General features: G+C 33.8%; 1 protein-coding gene across 1 annotated transcript in view; it reads left to right on the forward strand.

Annotated features, from left to right (window-relative positions):
• LOC147079067 (carbonic anhydrase 7-like) overlaps nucleotides 1–24880 on the forward strand; it is a 111491-nt gene that overhangs the window by 84871 nt on the left and 1740 nt on the right. Inside the window, exons 2-6 of the mRNA XM_085953110.1 lie at nucleotides 3987–4034; nucleotides 12421–12585; nucleotides 15241–15379; nucleotides 21562–21667; nucleotides 23803–24030. Coding sequence (XP_085809236.1) covers nucleotides 3987–4034; nucleotides 12421–12585; nucleotides 15241–15379; nucleotides 21562–21667; nucleotides 23803–24030 — 686 coding nt within the window. The remainder of the gene's footprint in view (nucleotides 1–3986; nucleotides 4035–12420; nucleotides 12586–15240; nucleotides 15380–21561; nucleotides 21668–23802; nucleotides 24031–24880) is intronic.

Below are 24880 nucleotides of genomic sequence, written 5' to 3' on the forward strand. Positions count from 1 at the left end.
CGTATATTTCAGAGGTTAGAGCGGACCTCTTTTTTGAGTTGCTGCGCTCCGTGTAAAAAGTTTTAATATGTATTCAAATGTTAAAACATTATAAAAATAAGTAGGTGAGATTATTTTTATCACTCGGCAGTGATGCCGTATTTCAAATAATTCAAGTGTTGCAAAGTGTCTGCAATAAAGAAAAACGTCCGGAGCAGTGGAGCACTACACATTTTCGGTGTTCAAGCTCCGCTCCTACTCCGGGTAAAACTCCATTGCTCCACTGCTCCGCGCTCCTGCTCCGTGCTCCTACTCCGAGCTCCGCTCCAACGTTCTGGTATATTTTGACACAGTGAACACATTAAGCGGGCGCGTCCCACAGTTTGAAATGTTCTGTTTCTCTGCATTGTCAAAGAATGTCGTCGCGATTTTAAAACTGACACCTGTCTGTTATCCGATGATAAAAAATTGCAAACATGTTTTCAAGTACTTGCCTACCTTTATTCAGATAGATAATAGAAAAAATATATCGAGACAATGAATGAGTTGCCTAGTGTTGTAGCTGTGATCATTATTATTCTATTTGCATAGATAAAGATCGTAATTCATTTTAAAGTATTCTGTATCCTGTAACTTGTTATGGTGGAAGTACTAATTAATTCCAACTATTCATTTAATATTATCTAATATAAGCATTGGTGAATTCTATTGAGGAAAGATCGGGGACGTGTCCCCTTAACGTAGCCAATCCTTATACTTCTTCTTCTTCTGTGTATAGCCTTATACATAAATTTGGAGCTCCAGGGCTCTGCCCTCTATCTCCTTCGTCTCAGTTGTAATTTTGGCCTTTGTAGGCTTTGGCTAGGTACAATTTTATATAATTACATATATAAACAATACAGTTTCCTTCATCCTGTCAGTGATGTAACCCAGATTGAGGTCACATCACTGGTCAGGTGGTTTCCGGTGAAATCTCTGCTGTGACATTGATAGCCCGATCGTCTCCCCCGAGCCGTATTTAATCTTTTATACTTATGTCCCTAATCCTTATACCTACAACCCTAAGCGATGGTGCCCATAGAACGCGTCGAGCGAGCGAAGTCCGCGTATGCAGTGCTTATTCATAACCATAATCACACGTCTCGTGCCGAGCATTACTCTTCACCTATGTAATAAGCGGCCCAAGCAGCACAAAATAATTTTTATTACAGCGCCTCTCATAACAAAGCAATAAAAATATTATATTATTTCGGGGCTTGTAATTAATATTTACGACGACATTATTCAACCAGCGATAAACTTGACACGCAATAAAATTAAACAATGATTCTCTGTTATTAAATAATTGCTTTTCGCCCGTCGATCGACGACGCCTCGAGCAGCGTAATTTTGGTAGCCGTGTTCAATGAATGGACTCCATTGTATTTTCTTTCATTCGTATCGCCGAGAAGCGGTGATTCGCGAAAAAACGATGATTCATGCGGCGGGCGCGTATAATGCGTCGTGAAATCCAGTGGGCGCTGGCGTATTTGATTACGTTGTATTTTCGTTGATTTACGCGCCACTTGTAGAAATTTTGCGCGAGCGCCGCACTCGCTGCGTCAATGGGCTTTATGCCTAAAAGCGTAATATATGTAGTCCCAATGAAAAACATTGGTAAACATGAAAAACAGTGGTAAACATGAATTTGAGATTGCATCCATATGACATTTTAAAGGATACCTACCTAATAAATTAAGCAGAATATTTTTTCCCAATACAATACACATTAAAGTGCACATTAAACTTTTTCAGTAATATTTATTTGTTTTCATTGAACTCATAATACAATTTACAACTTTCAGACGGTGCTGGTTAGTTTTTAATAATCAGTTAAACGCCGCATAAACTAAACCATGATAGTTTAGGTATGCTATGGGCGATCCGAAAAAAATAATGCACACTTTTTCAGTCATACTTATTTGTTTTTGTTAAATTAAGAATAAATATATTATTATATTACAGATGTTGTTGGTTAGTTTTTTTTAATTCATTAAGTCCTGCCTATACGAAACCATAAAAATATTCTTCTATCTATAAAATATCTAAAATATTATGTAAGTTTTAATAGCATAATTTTAGAAATTTTATAGATAAACGAATATTTTTTGACTATTATCTACTGGCATAGATAAGGTAGGGTCTAATTTCACTCTAATTGAATTTTAAAAACTAACAAACACTATCTAAACACTGTAGTCTTAGTTCAATGAAAACAAATAAATATAATGACTGACAAAGCTTAGTGTCACTATTTGCATTTGTATCTTAACAGCCTACCTCCACCCTTCTCCACTAGTTTGTTGTAAGTAAGTAGGCTGTGGTAGCTAACTGTAAACTTTAACTGTAAACTATATTTACAGTTGGTACTTAAATTTTAATTTTATTCATTTTTAATATGTTTCTAATTCTAGATTGATTCATTGATTACTCGAGAATTTTTTAATTAAGTTATTACGTGATAATTTTTTTTCAGGTCCGTAGTCGAGGCCATTTTTGTTTATCATTGTTTTACATTTTAAATGTACCTCCCTATGCTGATCTCGTTTTGACAAATTCCAACATAATAATCATACGTTTAGATTCAGTGAGCAAATTTAATAATATCTTAGTAGGTATAGAAAATTTTAACTATCTGATATTAGGTATCTTAATTCCTTTTTAAATGAAATTCGGTAAAAACTATTTTTTTAAATTTCAACATAGATACTAATATTTTATTATTTCATGTAGGTACCTACCCAGTCATTTCTAATAGCTTACCAATATTTGTGATACACGTGGATAACAACGATTACAATATTACTGCATAATGATACGAAATGAGTCTATATCGTCTTGCATTTGATGGTAATTTACAACACAACCTTGAAACGTTTTACCATAAATCATTCATGTTCAATTGAAATATTATCGTATTTTTTCAATAAACATACTGTTTTATGTAAAAATTACATTGTAATGAGTTTACCTGATTAGCTGCTAAAATGGTAGTAATTTGAATTTTTAATGGCTTTGTCTCACCATCCATTAGTTGATAGTGGTTTTCAAAGAAGTTTAATAGTTAGGAATTCGATTTTAATCAGGGAAGTCACAAATAATGGGAACTGAAATATCGAACGGGCAAGGAGTAGCAGGTAAGCGAGCAAGGAAGAACCCGGGATAAACTTAAACACGTGTCAAGAATACGTCATACGTCTAACACTGACAACTGCTCGGTGTATGTTTTGGCCAAATTGGTTTTGGCGCTCATTTTATATTGGTGTATTACACACACTATTGCACGTGCATAATGCGTGTTTCATTTTCGTAGGACACTCACATATTCAATAGCCTGCATCAAAATGTAGCGCATTGAATATAGCTTATCGGGATTCTATTTATTTCTATCATCTGAAGTTATATTCTTTCGTTGCAGTCTTCTATCGAAAATTTGTGACGAAATTGCAGTCCATCTCCCAATCTTGGGCCAGTTGTATCAGAGCCTTGGATAATGACCCAAATACGGTGGTGGTGGTTTATGGTTTCCTTACGCTATAGATTAGATACCATGCGGCACCTCCAAGAATCCCTGTTGCTCACTAGTCTCCCAGTATTCCGTAACTCATATATTATATCACGTGTGTAATATTTAGCGGCCTTAAAGACCGCCAAAATCCGTTTGACTTAAATAAAACTCAGTCAATGTTGAGGGACTTTCGAGGCATTCGTACACGTGACCGAGTCAAGGACAACATCACCTCGAGAGCCTGCATTATCAGCTCACGAAATTATTATCCTTGTTACTTTTAAAGTAATTCACTGCAAATCCAGTATCCGCTGCATGTAAGCTCAATATACGTTTACTCCGTGCCTTATAAGGTGAAATGACTTGCTACCGTAAAGCAGCACTGTTATAATGCAAGCGGATGTGGGGGTTTTGAAGGTATTATGTAATATATAACTAATAATATATTTTCTTTTTACAGATTGGAGAACCACTTATGCACAAGATTTCGGATATGACGGTCACAATGGTATGAATATATTATTTTAATTAAAGTTACATAGGAAAAAATAATTTCATTGACTGTATGGGAGATAAATGGATTGTGTATACGTAAACGGACATGTTGGTTTAGCTTCATAAAACCAATTAAAATCATTTGCTGACAGTAGCCCATCCGATCCTAAGAAGATCATGTCGGTATCCACAGAGTTGAGGCTGTATTATAGATTTTACGAGTAATGGATCTCAGCCACTTAATCAACCTATTGGTTCCATACTGTTGATCTTTTCAAAATCGCTGCTGTTCCCCCTGAAAGCCTCATGTCTCGTCTAGTCCTGTGGATACAACCATACTAATAATACTGGGTGTGTTGACGTTTTCTTCAAGACACAAACCTCCCTGACACCATTAATTTCATTTCGGTTTATAACGTTATTGTATATTATTATATTGCTGTTGTTTGACTACATGTATAAATATATATGTATTAGAGTATTCCTAGATACGTGCCTCTACGGCAGTTAGCCGCTACTGTATGGCAACATAATAAATCATTGAATCAAATGGTACTGCATTATAATATTACGCAAGTGCCAATATATCCCTGGGAAAACTATAGCGAACACATTGAGTTTTCAGCAATATAGCAATAATACAAAATGAATAGTTCCATTGATTATTTAATTTAATTTGATGTTGTCGTCCATTGTGAGAAAAAAACTATAATATGTGATTTAAATCAGCTTGGGATTGTATTGTCATATCACGTACTCTCGAATTCATTCAAATAGATATGTTCGTAATAACACTAATAACATCCGCAAACCGGTGCTAGTTTGTCTTTAATACATGCTATATTTACGTAAGTACATCCGTGAACACTTCTATGACGTAACTACTAGAGGCCTGAAACTGTCATCCAAACTTTAATCGCCCAAGGCACTACCGGTATTATCATGATATTTTATTGACAATTTTAAAGTTTCATAAAACAATATATCGATAATTGAAGAGATGCGTATGTGGTGGAAACAACTGACATTAAATAATTACAAGATAAAAATAACTTTTTATATACAACGTTTTTATTCCGTTGAACCATATAAACTTGACTAGCTTAAACGATCAAAAAAAATTGTACTTGACATGTCATATTGATTTCCATGGCAACACACGTATATATTAATAATTTAGTTGCTAGGACCCCAGAGTCCTAGCAACCAGTAATGGTGTCGAAATAACTTTTCATACAAAACAGAATTAACTGAAAATGAATTCAATTCTACTTAAAGATGGCTAAAAGTATTAAAAAAATGCATTGGCATCGTGTTCTGATATATTCTAAAAGTTTAAAATGACTAGCTACTCGGGAAGTTAGTTAAAAATCGATTGCAAGACAAATAAGAATACGAGTTAAGAAAAACGTTGTAAAAAAATAAGTAAGGTGCATTTTTAACATCACTGATATGTTAAACTTTTATTTTACATTCATTTTACACTATTAATTTAGTGTATGTCAGGATAACAAACAGGATAACAAAACGCTCGCTTCTGAAACCGTGGGTCGTTTTTTGAACATCGTATATGGAAATTTCATGTAAGTACGTCATATTGAAGTGAAATCATTTCAGGGAGTGGAGTGACCAAGATCAGACCCGATTGTAGAACAAACCAAAAAATAAACAATTATTTAATATTTATGAATGAGGAAAATAATCTAGCTCATCGATCGTTAGCAATATTTGATTTACTACAGGGATACAGATTGGTTATGTTTTTAAAGAAATAAAACACTTTTTAATAATACGACATTCAGTACAGACTACAAACTTATCTGAAGAATGGATGGGAGAGCCATAGTCGAAAACTACCCAATCAAGACTCGCAACTGGACAGAATCTGACATTCGAATGACGTTTTCAAAATGGCGTCCATATTATGGTATTTTGTGGTTCCATTTTTGATCGTTTTTCAGATAAGTTTGTAGGACTGTAGGTACCTATTTACATTGATAACATCATTAAATATTATTAATATGAACGTTAGCTTTGAATATTTTTTAGTGTTATTAGTTAGGTTACACTTTAGGTCACCTTCAGACTGTAATCTGTTTTGCGGTTGTTTTTGATATACATAGTGACATAGAGTTATTGATTCACACATGAATGTTATTGTAAAAATACTATCGGTTTTTTTACTAATGTTGGTACCTAATTGTTTTGCGTAATTTAAAGAAAATGCAAATAAAACTTCGTAGTTTTATTAAAATTTAATTAAAGTGCTTCGTCGCCGTATTTTCATGATATTTTGAATTTGTATGTACCTAGTTCCTTAATTGTTATGACATAATCATAATTAATTTAATTACCTAGTGAAATAAAAATATCTATTATTTTAGCGCTGCAACTGGTAATGCGGCTCAATGACAGTAGTGTAGTGAAACAGTAATGTAGTAATTTAAATAATCACATACTTTAACATATTCTGACCTCATCAGGAAACGAACCCGGAGCCCGGATGAAAGGACTACGAGGTTCGCGAGAGCTACAATATACCTATCATAAACGCAACCTGACAGTACTGCCAGAAACGTAAAAAATACAATAATGTATAGTTAAGTAGGTACCACATTAGTTTAGCGAATTCTGAAAACCGATAAACCGCTATTTTCGTGACGCGGTGACTCGGAAACTTTTTAAGAATATTTTTATACATTTGTAACATATCGTATGGTAAGTATTATTGTTATTAGTTACTGAAACTATTTCCCAACCCATTCAATATGCCGACCGACCTCATTTTGTATCGCGACTCTTTAGTTAAGAACGCCTGATTCTAATGACATATTGGAATGGTCAAGTGAACCCGTTCCCGCTATGCTCTCCACTCCTTTGATTTTCCAAATATTGTCCGAAATATAGAGACATTTTCGCATCCTAAAATATATGTTTTATTCTAATAAGTACATGTGCTTTACAAAATACGTCAACTTGTGAGGACTGAACAACAATGTCACTTTTATGTTTCGAATTATAATGTAATAGTATAAATATTTTCGTAACGATTCAAAAAATGTCGTGCGGAAAATGCCGTGACTATAAAAACAGTGCCAAAAAACAATAAAGCCATTTCAAAGGAAAATGTTATTTTGTCACATAAAAAAGCTGATATCAAATGAATTATTTACATAACGTCAGATTTAATAATATGTAACACTAATAAGTTTAAAGATATTCGAAAGGTTTGGTTTTTTATCACATAACTACTTTGTATCCAAAATAAAGCCGTAGCGCAGCAATATACAGGTGTAGATTGTTAGTGTAACAGGACACCCCCCCGGACTTAATAACCGGAATACCGGAATAACCCGATGGAAAATACCTTCCCCTGAAATTCAACCTCCGTAATATAAAAATAAAAATTTCCCTGAACAAACAAACAATAGCAAATGTTGATACAAAAAATTATTTCATAAAATATATTATGCTCTAAGAAATTTAAAAATCATTTCTGTTAGATTTAAATACATATTTTAAATATAGGTAAAAACATTTCTCCCTCTCTATATCTCTATAATATATACACACATATATAATTTTTGTAAAATTGTTATTTTATCAAATAAATTTTGTATCCATTACTTATTAGCTGTGTCAAGGACGTTATATTTAATATTTATTATACGAGGGTTGATATCCGGGTTTTTTTTACATGGGGGTTATTTTCCATAGAGTTTTTAAACATAGGGTTTTTAGCTTTGGGTTGATGTCCAGATAGTAATTAATTGTCCCAGAACCGATTGTTGTACCTATGTCATTACTGGCACTGTCACTGGCGAAGGGTGGAAGTAGGGTGTTAAGGTCCGGCATAAATAGTGCACATTAAACATTATCAGTCATTCGTAATTGTTTTTATTGAACTAAGTCTACAATTTACAAATGGTGTTGGTTAGTTTTTTCTAGATCTTAACAGCCTACCTCCACCCTTCGCCACTGCGTGGCACTACATAATATGGGATTATTTTCAGGTAAAACTTTTTACACGACTGGACTAATATGGGTGGTTTGTGATTAATTATTTCAATAATATTTATATATATTATGAGAGTATTTAATTTGAGCTATTTGAAAAGTATGCCCTTCCCCAGGGGGCAGAATATTATTGATATCATTTTAAAAGTCGGCTGTAATGGAGTGTATTCTTGGTTTGTTATTTTCCGCGTTGGTCAGTGACAATAAAATTATTGTACAGATAGCAATAAACGAACGGCCTTGCAGGTAATGTCTTATTGCCGAAAAAATAGTGAACCTTAGAATAAATGAAACAATTTTTTAAGCAGTGTACGTAGCCCGCATGATTAGTTCGTTGCATAACACTGCAGTGTTCAATGAATAAAAAATATCCGAATATTAAAAACTACTTTTTCGTGAACATTTTTTATGCGATTGTCTTTCAGATTTGGCTTACAGCGTTGAAACAGTATGTTGACATCGTTAATGACAATCACATTACGATAACAAGTATAATAGAGCTATACCAATTGAATCATTCAATATTACAACAATTACACAATATAATATTTATTTCAATATTATTTGTATGTATTATTGAAATAAATGACTTATATCGTCTGTGTGAAACAGTGAAAGTAATGCGTAAATAGATTAGATAGGTATCACAATGAAAGATGCTAAGGATAGGAAAGGACTGTGGAAGATAGATATGCGTGGAGAGTTATCTTGAAGAACCCAGAACTTATCATGAGATCATCGGCACGGATGTTGGTACGTAGGTACAAAATTGTATGTGACGAGTATAAGATTAAAAAAAAAACTATACACAAATTCAATTACGATAGAATTCTGATCATCTTCAAATATAAAAAAAAAAAACTCTTTCATAGAATAATTATGTATGGTCTTGGATAATATTATTTTTTGTCTATTATTTATCTCATTTTCATCACTTCCCTCAGCATTAAACATGTCACAAAAACAAAAAAACTGACGATAATTTAGATTTAATTCATTTATTTATATTGGTAATGAAGCCAAGAGCTTGGCAAATGACATTCCAAAATATCAGACGAGAATGATTACCTATTTATTTCCGCAAAAAAGTGGTACGTACCGAAACGGTACTTTTTGTATAATATCCTTTTGTTTTCAAGATGCGAGTAGAGTAGACGATAATCAATACCAATTTATTATTAGATAAAAAATAGTAGATTACTATTTCCGCTTCAAGTCAGAACACACTATTTTAGTGTGGGATAAGTTAACAGACTTAATATTACGAGGATTGGTTGAAAGCCGATAGCCTTTACATCAACACCTTGAACCCTTTCCTTGGAATACTATGCATATAGTTGACATTTTCTCAACAATAATTTCCAATAAGCACAATTCACGGCATTACGCCCTGAGGCGATGTAGGCTGTTCGAAAATGTAATACAGTCGAACTTGGTTATTACGATCACGGAAATAGCGAGATCTCGGATGTAGTGAGGAAACATTCGTTGATATTTTAGTTTATGATTTCTCCATACATTTATTCACTTTTATAATGAGCTACTTCTTGGGTACCGAGCAAAACTGTTAGTCGATCGTTTAAAAACAAAATTTTCGACCCTAAGCAATAAAATCCGACCGGGCAGTTAACTAGACCGCTGCCGCCGGGATCGGCTTACGTTTATGACACTAGTTAAGTGTCTAAGTACCTAATTGGTGTTTTCGCCGACAACATTGAAAAAGTATCCACGCATATGGTTGAAATTGCATGTAAAACATCCAATCTTTGTGAAGTCAGTACGTACCTACCAGCGCCGACGGCTCAGCAATTCATTACAATAAACAACTTATTTTGTAGTTTATGAATGCCATGCTTGTTTCGGGGATTTTTAAGATGGTTTTCAGATTTTTTTATGTTCCATGCTTAAATAGAACATGGCGCGAAAAATGTAAAATTATAACGAGTAATGCTTATAACGAGAAAATTCAGTCGGTCCCATCTTCTTCGTCATAACCAAGTTCGACCATAATTTCAAACAAGCTTTTACCTATTTGCATTTTCATTGGTGACTTTGTTCAAAAGTTTTGTGATGCGGTTTAAAACACTTTGCTTGTCTGTCAGTGTTATAATATAATATCAATTATTGTTTTTCTATTATATTCTTTCGAATTCGTAAATATTAAAATGAGAAACTCAACAGAAAATAATATATGTAATATATGAAAATAGTATATTATGTAATTTTAGAAAAAAAAAACAGCAAACTTAACCAGCCACCCCTATAGTATTTTTTACCCTGCTAGCCAGAGATCCCACGCACGCCACTGCCCATAAGGTCAGTTAACAAGGCCGAAGCTTTATCATGACTTCATAGTTCAAATTATGAATGTCTGTCTGTTCACACCATCTAAGTTTTCACACACTTTTAATAAGTAGCTCTTCACAATATTGTAGGTATTACAATTTTCCGCCTTTAGTCATTTAGTTGATCCATCTATAGTATTTTATCTATTCGAAACACATGTTCAATTATTCATAAACTAATAGCTCATTCATACAATATATTATATTGACACCCCATTTTTATGGCAGACAACTTTACTATAATATGTACCTACATTTCTAGACCACTCTTGGCCGTAAAACCAATACCCCACGCATTTGGTTTACGACGCTTATCCCAGTGCACAAAATTTATTCCCCTTATGAACAGTGTTTTAGTTTTTAGTTTACTGGCGTGAGGGTGAGTTCATCCCAATCATCATCATCATCATCATCATTCTGAATCTATCCACTGCTGGATGAAGGCCTCTTCAAGTTGCTTCCACTTCTCTCGGTCCTGTGCATTGCGTTGCCACGTACTTCCGCAGAACTTTATCATTTCATCGATACAGCGGCCTCTAGGTCTACCTTGTGGACGTTTTGTACTTCTTGGATACCACTGGATGACTAGATTTGTCCAACGATTGTCTCTTCTTCGAGCTATGTGTCCAGCCCATCTCCATTTAAGGCTTTTCATAAACTCTATTACATCGAAAACCCTTGTCTGCTTCCTTATCCACTCATTCCTCTTTTTGTCCTTTCGCGTTATGCCCAGCATGCACCTCTCCATACCACGTTGTGCTACTCTAAGTTTCTGGATCTCTCTTTTACTTAGGGTCCATGTTTCACACGCATATGTCATCACGGGAAGCACACACTGGTTGAACACTTTGCGCTTTAGGCACAGTGGAAGGTCACTTTTGAAGATATTATTCAGGCGGCCAAAAGCACTCCAGCCTAGCTTTACTCTGCGAACAATTTCATCAAATATACATCCATCTATAGACACTTGTTGTCCCAGATAGATGTAGCTTTTCACCTGTTCGAGCTGAGTGCCATTGATGAGGATCTCTTTTTAGCCTGCAAAGCAGTTGAACATGACTTTCGTCTTTGTTACCTTTTATTTTCAAACCTACTTTGTTGCTTACTTCAGCGAGTTCCTGCATTCTGCTTTGGAGATCTTCTGAGTCTTGCGAGAAAATTACTATGTCATCGGCAAAGCGCAGATGACTCAGATATTCTCCATTTATAAGTATATATAAGTATAGGTAGGTACATAAAAAAAGAATATTTATTAAGTATATTATTCGATTTTAACACTACAGCAGGCCATGCGGTCCAATGACAACACAAACACGCCCTACAAGTCAAACCCGCCCCGCACCACACTCGGTCTTAATCGGGCCTATCATGAGGCACTACGTTTGATGTAAAGCATCTGTACAGTTGTTTACGCCTGGTAATGTCCCAGGAGCAGTTACCCGAGACTGAGGTCGCCACGCTCTCAAGTGAACTTTGACTGACTCGGTCCAATGACAGTACCTAATGTAGAAAAATAGTATTACAGTAGTAGAAGTGAAACAACCACATCAACACCCAGGCTTTGAGAAAATCACATAAATGTTTTGTAACGTAAACGTTGGAAAACGAACCCGGAGCCCCCGGATAAGAAACTATTGCCTGACGCACTGGACTACGAAGGGCGCCTCCTTTCTTATGTTCTGTGCACGGGTTGTATAAAGATATAATAATAATGTGTATTTCATTATTGTTTCGACGTACGAAGCCGTAAACTTAGCGTACCGACCTCTCTGTCGAGCCAATAAGACGCGTCTTTAATTTAATACTTCTCCCGCACACGCCTTGTACAAATAAAATACTACACATAATTTTGTAATTTCTACTATTAAATCAGTCATTACAAAATAGTGGTCATCCCTCAATAAAAAACATTCAACTTTCTTACGCGATTCCACTCTCCATTCATTCGGATACAGGAGGGTGGTTTGTTACTACCTATCTATGTTATGTTATACACCGAATATTTTTTGTAATAATTGAAATTTTTGTTATTTACAGGTCCAACGCATTGGGGCGAGAAGTTCGACTCGTGTTTCGGAAAGCACCAGAGTCCGATAAACATCAACCTGCTAATGGTGAAAGAAGTTAATCTGCCGCCGATCAAATTCGACGGTTTCCACGAGCTGATTGATGGACTGGTCGTCAGCAACAATGGACACACAGGTATGAGATATTTGTTCTGTGACGTCCCTAGCCAAAATGCCACTTGATTACCCCTTTTTAATAAAACAGCGAACTGCGAACGTGTACATATTTCATGAATCTATTTTTACTGGTTTTCAATAAATACATTTATTATGGCGTCCATTATACATAGGTGCCTACTATCCGATGGTAACATTTCATCCTATTTTCCATAGAGGTATTAAAGCTATTTGCCCTTCACTTACATATCTACCGTGACCGGAAAATTGTACATATTAAACCGGGTACTCATTAGCGAACCGTAACTGTGACTGTTACAGATACAGTAACAAGTATGGACGCCAAATAAATAATTATTTCGCATCTAGAGTTGGTAACAATATCAGAAAAGGTTACAGAGTTACGGCTCGCTAATGAGTACCCGGCTTTATGCAGTTCGCCATATCACAGTTTATCGTCTCGTGTAGTGCTGCGGGACCAATACACCACCGCATAGTTTGAATGTCTTGAAATAGTTACTATTTGTCACTTTTAGCATAATAACATTTTTATTGAATACCGCTGACTTTATTGAAAACATAGATAAGATAAGTAACTAAAAATAAGCCTAATTTAGCTATGCAACGGGTGGCGTCTAGATGTATCTATAGTCTATGCCTAAAATTTATTTACAAAATAAAATGACTGACAACAGAACAGATGGATAATTATTGATGGATAGAAATTTTTTCCAAGATAGTGAACAATAATGAAAGCTGTATAAATAATATAAAACGATTCTTTTCGGCATAATATTTTGATAATATATTCTTGAAAAATAACACAGGAAACAAAGACATCGGAAAAGCCCCTAGAAGCACAGTGTACCTACCTCAGTTTTTCGTGTAACCCTGAAAACGCCACTGAATGTGTGGTATTATTATCTTTCCATGCATAAATAATGAATGAATAGTAATCCACCTAACACAAATGCTGACATTTAAAAAACATGATACCTATGATTTTTACAACAAAATTTATTTGCGTTTAATAAAATTACTCGTGTTTATTATTACAACTAGACTTAAATCGGGTTTTCAAGTAAAAATAACATCGTCTCATAGCCTATAATATAGTAACAGCTATCAATCAAGGATTGACAGTATAAATATATCGAAATATCGAGCGCGAAAATTTGTTTTGTTTTATTTTCATTTTCATTAGGAAATTCCAACGTGTATGTAGTATGTAATTAAAACATAGATTGTGTTATAGACAAAAAATAGAGCCGCATTCTAATAATACATTAGCATCATACATATGATGTAGATTGTAGGTGTGGGGAAAACTCAATAACAAATTCTTCGTCTCTCAGTAAATTTATGCAATATGGGCTGTATTGTGCAATATAGCCAGAGCTTGAAATGGACCGGAGTGCAGCTCCGGTTCGTGAAATACCCGGGATTATCGCTACCGGTTCATGAATTAAAAAGTGATAAAATTCTCGTTCTTTATAATATATAATTATACGAAACTTGTCGGAATCATGGTAAAAATATATACTATTTATGACGCATTAACACAATGCTTACGGGCCCTTTTAATTAATTTTGTAATTAACGTGTTAATTTTCAAAAAACACAATTTTGTGCGGCCCGTAAGCTATGGGTATAACGTGTAAATATTATTATTCCATTTCACCATCTAACCTTGGCAGGTAAATATATACCTAATGAAAAAATGTAATACAATTATTTTTATATAAAATTACTTCCATAGAAATTTTCGGAAAAATCGAGCACTCACGTTCGTATTTTTTTTCATTTCGAGCGCTTCAGAGGGTAAGCGGAAAATAAACAACTACTCAAATCAGTTTGTCTCACTTACCTACCCACACTATATTATTGTACTTACCTTAACATAATATTGGTTTTAATAACATCGAAGGTTGGTGGACGAACTCACCTGATTCCGAATTCACCGTGTGTCAATCATGTACGCTATTGTTAGTACTATAGCGTTATTGTAAAATATATAAATAAAAAAAGAAAATTACCCCAGAGGGTGAAGGTTGTATTACAATTTTCTTGTTTTTACGACAAATGAATACTGATCATTTGCTCAATTTCATACTCTGTTGGTTTTATTACATCACATTTTCTACAACCTCCCATCTCTACGCCATCGTCACAAATTATCACATATATCAGACCCCTTATTTTGCATTATGTCACATGTAGACAACCCTAGTGGCAAGTTTAGTGACTAGACGCCCGACGCAATGACTGATTTTGAGGCCCCTGCGATAAAAATTAACAATTTCGCGTTCATAAAATCTACTATAAAAGATGTCAGTAGGTCTACTTATATATTATTTGCGATATCTGTCTTAATTTTCAGCAACCTATTATTTGCCTACTCTCACGAGACGTCACTGATTTAACGTTGTTGGACGATAGTTAAACGTTTGTTCTATGGAATCTTTGTCAATATTATTAAAAAAATAATATCAGATAAGTAAGTAGGTAGTTGTGAAAAATACACGGTCTTTTATAGATTGTATTATAATTGAATAATTTGTTGTGAATTGTTTGAAGGCCCCCTTTTGAATTTTCTGGTGAATCGGTTGCGTCATTTGCATCAAAGAAAATCGCCACTTGCCGCTAATTTAATTGGTAACTGTTTTCTTTGCAGTGATGCTAAAAGTGGAGAATAGGGAGCCGCCGAAGATATCAGACGGACCGCTGGCTGGAGAATACATATTCAGTCAACTCCACTTCCATTGGGGAGACAACGATACCTATGGCAGTGAGGATAGAATCAACAGTAGAAGGTATTGTCCAGAGTTGTGCATATTTTCATACATAATTCGGAAAGACGTCAGAAACGTACCTATAAAATATAGTGTCGAGTGTGGCACGAACCCGCATCCATCGGATTCTAGCCAATCGACTTTACCAATGTAATTATCTGCATCCCACCAAATTAACAAATAGTCATGCAACCAGAGTTGGGTTTCGGAAATTTCCCGACGGGAATTCTCGAGAAATTTTAGAGATTTTCCATCCCGAATCTCGAGAATCTTTTCTCGGGATTCGGGATTTCTTTATTATCAAATATTAATTGAAAAAACGATTTTCTGTATGAAAAAAATTGACAGAAAACACAAAACGTTCAAAGACTGATCGGGGCATTCAACACAATAATTCTGTGTGCGAAAGGAAGAGGGCGATGAGTCTGAAATTTGGTAAAATGAGTTGAGAATGCAAAACTAACCTTAATGCATATATGCGTAAAGCAGAAAAGGGACCAGTCGAAAATACGCCGCTATGTAAGTAAATTTTGTATATTAACAATATGCGATGATTTATTTTTCGTAATATTTCGAAAGCATAAATGCGTTGAATGTAATCATCTCGCAGGGAAACTTTAGTTTTTGTCACACGCCGAAAGGAAGACAGCGTTGAGTCGCGACAACGCCGTATTGCTTTCGACCATTGGCTCTGTTCACACCAGTTCGAGTTAAACGTCATCGAGTCATCGCTATTTGCTGTTCCCGCTTTTAGGCTGACAAACGTTAAAGTTGGTTATTGTTCTATCTACAGTTCATTTTTGATAGTAATAATATACTTATTACTATGTCTCGTGAAAGAATCGAATTAATCATGAGGCGTGCGAAGGAAATGTCTCAAAATAATACAGGTAAGTAAACGTCATAACATAACCTCGATATTATTGCAATCATTAAAGTGATGATAATTCTTTAAACCAACAATTTCAACGAATATTTCAATTTACTCAACAGTGCTGCACATATTATCATTAGCATTATTTTATAGTTTCAAATTACATTATCATCTTCCATTAGTACAGTCATAATGAATTGATTTTTAAAGTGATAGTATTACAAGGAAGGTTATTTTAGGTACCTATATTTATCTTTGTTTACTATTGATTATGTTTGTGTTATTGCAGTTACTAAATTGGCTACTAATTATGATATACTGAATGCTTCTCGGACCAGTAGTCTTACTGAAGAACAGTTGAAAGTAGCCCAAGAAATAGAAGCTACGATGCTATTTTCTGATATTGTTTTAAATTACAATATTATATTCCATTAGTAGTAAATGACATGCAATGGGTGAAAGGAATTGATTTTTTAAGTACCTGTGTAATAGTATTTCGAGGAAGAATGCTCTATATATCTTTATTTACATTGATTGTAAATTGCAGGTACAGAATTGGGTACTAATTATGATATTATAATGAATGCTTCTCGGAGAGAAGATCAGTGGAAAATAGCCCAAGAAATAGAAGCCATGATGCCATTTTCTGATTCAAAAGATAATAATGAAGGTAAATTTAATGGTATTAAACAACTATGCTATTTTAGAGAAATATCAAGACTACTCGTTCAATTGTTTAAGTTGCGGAGATTTGTATTCACTATCAATAGATAAATGATTTCTTAGTACATCGACCAAAACACAAGCACTTCTACTTAATGAAAGTTCGAGAGACCGAGAGACTAGTACAATCTAGTTAAAAATTGTACGAAAAAATATAATAATTTTGTAGTTAAAGTAATGTACAACGACAAGTTTTTAGATTTTGCCTGTCTCTTGAAGGGTCCATCCAGCAGGTGAAGTGGTTTCAATTTTTTTTTAAAAAGTGCCGAGGCTAATAACATCCTCTTTAAAAATAGCCTGGATGATTTGCAACAATTCCAGTCAATATCTTTTAGTCGCCGAGGAAGGCATGTTATCCTTGAACCTCCTAAATGTTACAGTGGTCCAGTGCAAATTAATAAGGAGAAGAAAAAAGATCTCAGTATTCTACATATTAGACTCATGAGTTTTGCTTGTCAATCCCAGATAAATGTACCATATATAAATCCGGATAATTTTCATGAAAGCCTTGACAAGTAGTAGGTATTATGTCTAACTGTGTCAAATACGTAACTATAATTTACAATATAAAGTAAAAAATAATATAAAATCATATGTCCTATTTATTATTTCTAACTGCTGTCAAATATGTAATGCCGCAAAAGAGTGCGACACTTCGTACCCTTGTGGCACAGCCTCAAGAGTTCCGTCGTCGTGGCCGATCCTCCCTCACCCTGCAGCGGTGCTAGAAAAGCGATCTACGCGCTGCAGGTCTGGAATGGCGGGAGGCGCAAGAGTTGGCGATGGATCGAGGGAAGTGGCGCGATCTTGTGCTTGCCTTATTCCCCAATGCTGGGTCGTGACAGGTTGAAAGAAGAAGAAGAAGATTTACTATGTAAATGTATTAAAATAAAATGATATGTCCTTTGGTTTTATTTTTAACTATCTATCAAATTTATACATATTGTTTCAAATATAAATGTATTAAAATAAAACTATTTTTTTATTAAATAATAACTTTAATCCAGCTACGTATATTCTATGAAAGTTCTAAACTATTACATCATACACCTGCAATAATAAATGCCAGATTACATTATTGACATTATAATAATCCATATGCTCCGTCTGGAGGGGAAAAATAATTTAAATTGTCACTAAATGATAAAAAAATAATAAAATCACACCTTTTGTACCTACATGTCAAAAGAGATAAGTTGTCAATTTATATTCTTTGTTAAAAAATACGAAAGGAAGAAAGGGATATGTCAAAAAAATATAGTAAAATCCATAACTATTGAAATTCTGATAAATTTATGCCATAGTATATCAATTTTAATAGACAAGTGCAAAAAAAAATTTCCAAAAAAATTAATATTTTCGGTTTAATTACAATTTTAAGAATATTCTCAAAGACGCAAATTTTGTTTTGCCTCTCCTGAAAAGTACCGATTTTCGACTCATCGCCTTCTTCCTTTCGCACACAGAATTATGCCAACGTCGACTCAAAATGAGCGCAATTTTTGCAGCATCAGGGAATTTTGTGTCTCAAAAGCGTACGTGATTGTTAGACGCAGCGATTGACAGTCTATGTGATTTGATATTCCATTTTAATAAATAATGTTTTGAATTATTTTTGTTTTCCTACTTTTATTTCGTTTGTATTCTTACGTAAATAAAGAAAATCATATTTTTTTGGAATTTGTCTGTTTTTACACTGATTTTAGGATTTTTACAGGTTTTTTTTTAAATTTCCCGATATCTCGAGAATTTTTTTCTGGAAATTCCGAATATCGAGAATTCAAATATTCATCGTATCGGGAAATCCCGAATCTCGAGATTGAGATTTTCTCGGGAAATACCCAACTCTGCATGCGACCGAAGGTTAGTTTTTTCTAATAGGTACTTAGTTATGTTTCTGATGTGAACATACATAATAACATCCAATAAAGAGTGTTACATTCTTAAATCTTCTGAATTAAGTACTCGTTGAATAAAAATATTTTTTATTACAGATATATTCGAATGCTTAATCCAGATCAAGACATATTCTGTCTGTATACAAAACATCTATTGCATTTTTATGATTATGGGTTTAGAACAGAAACGGTCATAAAAATGCAATAAATGTTCTTTCGAACTGTACGTCATGTTTCATAAATATTATTTTGTTTGAAGTCAATGCATGTCCATAACCGCAAACATTTTGTCGCTATTTATTACTCGGTTTTATTTTGTGTCAAGAGTTTTTAACTCCAACATCATGCTTATGTGGTACCTATATTATTTATAGTAGGCACCTACCTACCAGTGATAGTGCACATTAAACTTTGTTAATCATACGTATTTGTTTTTATTGAACTAAGACTACAATTTATAGATGGTGTCGGTTAGTTTTTAAAAATCAATTAAGCCCTGCCAAAACCAAACCATAATAGTTTAGGTGTGCTATAGGCGATCCGATCCAATTTGAAAGAAAAATTCTCCGCCGTATATATGGACCGATCAGGGATGGCACCAATTGGAGGAGAAGATATAATGCTGAGCTCTACGGGCTGTACGAAGATTGCAGCGCAGTTCAATCAATTAAGATTGGGAGACTGGGATGGCTAGGTCAAGTGCATCGTATGAATGACAATGAACCGGCAAAGAGAGTGATGTCCAGTAATCCAATAGGACGTAGAAGAAGAGGGAGGCCAAAGATTCGCTGGTTAGATGGAGCTGCCAGTGACTGCCGTATTCTGGGGGTACCAAATTGGAAAGCGGCCACACTGGATAGGGACAGGTGGAGGGAGCTGTTGGAGGAGGCCAGGACCCACACCGGGTTGTCGCGCCCCTGGTGATGATGATGATAGCCGATCCGACAAAAATAGTGCATACCTTTTCAGTCATACTTATTTGTTTTCGTTGAATTAAGTAAGTATAGGTAGGTATATAATATTACATAGGGTGTTGATTAGTTTTTTTTAAATTCATTAAGCCCTGCCTAAACCAAGCTATAATAGATAAAAAATATTATTATATCTATAAAATATCCAAAAGTATGATTTAATGGCATAATTTTAGATATTTATAGACGATTATTTTTTGACTATTTTCCATTATGGTTTGGGTTTAATTGAATTTTAAAAACTAACCAACTTATGTGTAAATTGTAGTATTTGTTCAATAAAAACCAATACGTATGATTGACAAAGTTTAGTGTGCACTATTTATGGCGGATCTTAACAGCCTACCTCCACCCTTCACCACTTTTACCTACTTAGTTAAATTTTTATAAATCAATGTACCTACATATTATTGAAGTTTCTTGAATGTGGCCTTATTAGGTAACACCTATCACAATGTGGCCTTTCAACATGAAATGGTATTTAACCCCCCTTATTTGTTTTTGAAATTCACCTATCTGATGATAGCATTTCTCATGGTCCATTTTTACATATTGTAAAATATTATTTTTTATAATTGATATAATATCAGAATGTGCATTTATGTTTCATGGCTATTTCCTATAGAATACTGACAGCCTTTTAATAATAATCATCATTGTTATTGAAAATCCACCATTGTCACCTTGTCAGTTGTGATCATAACGACAAGATAAGTTGAATCAACTCATCAATTTCTACTACTTACTGCATTTCTATTATTGTATGTTCACAAAGAAATAATGCATCCATTGCAGCGCTGTCAATACTTGATTTTCTGAATCAATATACACTAAACAGTATAAAACATGTTACCACAATACTGACTCCCTGCAAAATATATTTTGAAAATATTTATACAAGCTTGTATTCAAAGAGTACCTATCATTTATTTTTCAGAATGTCAATGTAGACTTTTCTATTATTATGTAAATGCAATTTTGAGATTTACTAGACTGACTTTATGAACAGAACAATACATCTTTGCATATTATTTAACCACCTAATAATGATGTCACTAAACAACTTTGACATAGAATTAAATCACTACTTTTGTATATCGTCACTTACAAAGTGTAACACCTCATATTATCTTATTTTTAACAACACATTAACGAGGGAAACAAGAATATGTTATTATTGTCTATCCACTGTAACAAGTCAGTTAACCATAATACCAAACATGCTGTCCTTGTCTTTTTGAAGTATTTAACATTGTATATAAGTAAAATTTACGAATATAACATTTATATATCAGTCAGTCTATGAATTCACCAGACTATCTATTAATAAAAAGATGACATTATCAGAACACAGCATAAGAACACTAAAAATAATAGATCTTATTTAATACAAAAATTATCTTACTGACTAATGTTGATATTATACCATACTAAATTCTTTTTGTCCATTTTTTAATAAGTAATAAATTATGTAAGTATAAAATTATACTGTTTGGGTATTATTAATAAATCATAAATAAATTATTATTAAATGGAAATGCACAATGAAAAGATGAATGCATCTAGTAATTGTATATATTATGACTGTCCAAGTGTGTTTCTTTACTTCAGTTACCCACCACTTACCTCTAACAGGCACTCTTCCCACTGCGACATAGGTAGTAACTTTTTATTAACAGATTTAAAGAACCTTCTGTATACAATCGTCAATCAGATTACTGTTTTGTAATATTCCAGTTTCCCAATGGAACTGCATATGGTGTTCTACAAAAAGGAATATGGTGATGCGAAGTCTGCTCTGGATTATCACGACGGATTGGCGGTTATGGCATTCCTTTATGAGGTATGTAAATAGTTCTATAATAATATTATTTAATCATTATCATAGATACTGCATTCTTTGGCCACATCTATCTATCCTCTAGCCTTCATGCAAAGAAATATTTCTAGAAAGCGGTGTCCTTGCAGTCTTGGGTCAAAAATCATACAAAACTGAGCTCAGCACTTTCAAAATAGCAATACACAAGTAGCAAAATAGCCAAAATCATTGACAACGTTTGATAAATAACATGGTACAGAAAGAAGAAGCTAAATTAAATTCTTCCTTTGATCTTATACAATATTATGTTTCATTGCTTATTTATTATTAACTAGGTGGAAAGCCCATCCACGAATGTATGAAAAATTATAGAAATACCATTTAATTATTGCAAACTTTATGCTTGCTATCTATAATAATGTAGATTGTCTCTACTGTCTCTTTATAAAAAAAAACGGTGTGTGTACTTATGTATGCACGTTAGAAGTTATACTTCTTTGGCGTAATAAAACTTGTGATAAACTAGATTCTTTGACTAGCTCTTAATTATCTTATTAAATTACACACTCAAGAAAAAGGACCACTTATTGAAAAGCCGTTGGTTTATTTCTATACACTTAATAACTTATATTACTAACTGACGTTTAATCATTTGTTTACATAAGGAATTGCAAATGGCCGACAATAATAAATTCGCTGCCTAGGCAATGGAGCAATTATAAACTATAATATTATACTGTATAATCGTCACAATTGCAGTATCATACTGTGGCGTAAAGGTAGTGCGTTCGGCTGATAACCGAACAATCGGTGGTTCGAATCTAATCGAGTACCTAGGTTTTTTTTTGTATGAAAAAATAAATTATGTGTTACATGTCACACGCCAAAAATACACTCTGATCTGATTTTCCAAATGCGCCAAAAGAAGTATAACTTCAATAATAAAATTGGTCCATAGTCCCGTTATCATATTTTTACCAATACACTTTGCAAAATGTTTCCCATTATTTTAAATTATCACCATAATAATATATAATTTGCATGTATTTATTCAATTAATAACTATTTTTTAATTGCGTAATGATAACAGTAATACTATTTTCATTTGCTTTGTTCAACGGTCATTGACTTAAACTGATGTTTTTAAAACTGAAACTGCACAGAAGAGATCCGCGTGCATTTTAAACTTCATTTCATGGAAAATATAAAATTATATAATTACATACGATTTATTTACTCTCTTTATTATTCACCTGTCAGATTATTTTACTTACACTTGAGAGATTACAATATGAAGCAATAGAAACCAAAATATGACTACAGAATAAAAATAGTGAGTTTTTGAACAGTTTCAAAACAAGCTCCTAGAAATTTTAATGGTCATTTGGTTAAATAACTTCTGAATGTGTGTAGCATAGATATGTAGGCCGACAACTTATATGAAAGCCTGCTAAGAGACACATTTAGTATGATAGAATACAGCGTAAGCTTGACTGCTTGATATAATTTATGTCACTCGGATTGAAATAAAAGTGCAATGTAATCTGTAAATTACTATTTGATTGGAGAATTTGTTACTATGATAGCAAATGAGTGTACCAATTAATACAATATATTTTTTGATGTGGCAATAACACACAGTTGCAACTGTCATGGTAACTGAGCTGAGAAGAGATTCAAATTTATTTACATGACAAATTACAAATTCAAAGAAAACATAGTAAAATAATTGTTTAAATAATAATATTATTAGTAGTAGTGCGTAAAAAGTACACGGAAGCATACTGAGTGGACCAAATAGGTCCTATTTTAAAAACAACATCGACCTAAACTCACTCACATGTAAGTAGAATATATCAATATATGAAGCAGTTTGATTAAACTTAGCTATTATCTCCCAATTGGCATTACTTATATGGCAGGTTACTTCTGCACTTTAAGAAAACAAGCAACGAATAATACCGATTGCTAAGATAGTTATCAGGGTCACACAAGGGTGGCGAAACTTAATTTATGTCGTATATAGGTAGGTAAATAATATATAAGTCAAAATATTATGTTTGTTTGATTTTTTTTTCCGACTTGGACCATTGGAATAGACTTCAATTTATCGATGCAACATGTAAATAGAATTAAAAATTACGTATGTTACATTTCAGTTGGATCGTCATCGGCACCCAGCTTACGACTTGGTGACAGCTGCTCTGGGAAATGTGACTGAGCCTCAAAGCAATATGCCCCTCGCCCGCCCATTGAGTCTTCTCGCCCTCTTACCCTATGACCTGCAGCATTACTTCACATACAGTGGTTCTTTGACAACGCCTCCGTGCTCTGAAGTCGTCACTTGGATTGATTTTGAACAGCCAATCAGATTATCACACGACCAGGTAAATAGCTGGCAAACTGCCATTCATAAAAAATAATAAATCTACCATCAAAATTAATAAAGATTAGGTACTTTATCATAGTTTCAATAATTTAAAATAATGTTTACAACTATTTTCTCATGCGATGTATTGTCATGTCATGTCATTAGGGATTTGACATTGTTTACCTAACTGTACTCTGATTCAGAATTTTCATAAACCTCAACTCATTCATTTGACACAAAGCAACATGCCTACCTACTAGTTTAACCATTGATTTAGTATATTTTTTAGCTAAATTAGCATATTAACCCATAGCTTACGGGCCGCACAAAATTGTGTTTTTGCTCATTACTTTTCAAATGCAAATTAACACGTTAATTACAAAATTAATTAAAAGGGCCCGTAAGCATTGTGTTAAGTATGTGACAAATACATAGTTTTTGACACTTCTTAAGGTTATATATAGCAACACCTGTCCACCTAGACAAAGTAATCAGGGTCATTCATTGGTCAATCTATTGTTATTCAATGGTATACAGCCAATGAGGTATCGGCCCATTGGTATGGAATGGTTTGCAGCCAATGCGGTTTTATAATGCTAAGTTTAGTAGCATGTAACTCAAAACTAAAATTTGGGTCTATGCGATTTTTTTCCCTTACATAAAAAATTAAGCCTCCTTGCGTAAAACTCAAGACATTTTTGAAATCTCATTGCTTTGCGGATATTTTCAAAAACTTAAATTGAATTTTTCAGCGTTTTGGTTAAATCGTGACTTTATTTCGAAATTTCCTTGACGGACAACTTCATTTGATCCATTTAGCTTCTTTTTTTTATAAAAGATAAATAAAACTGGAGACCAAGGTGTCC

Source organism: Rhyacophila brunnea, unplaced genomic scaffold, assembly GCF_057557595.1.
Source record: "Rhyacophila brunnea isolate RB1 unplaced genomic scaffold, BYU_Rbru_1.0 scaffold_10, whole genome shotgun sequence".
NCBI lineage: Eukaryota > Metazoa > Arthropoda > Insecta > Trichoptera > Rhyacophilidae > Rhyacophila > Rhyacophila brunnea.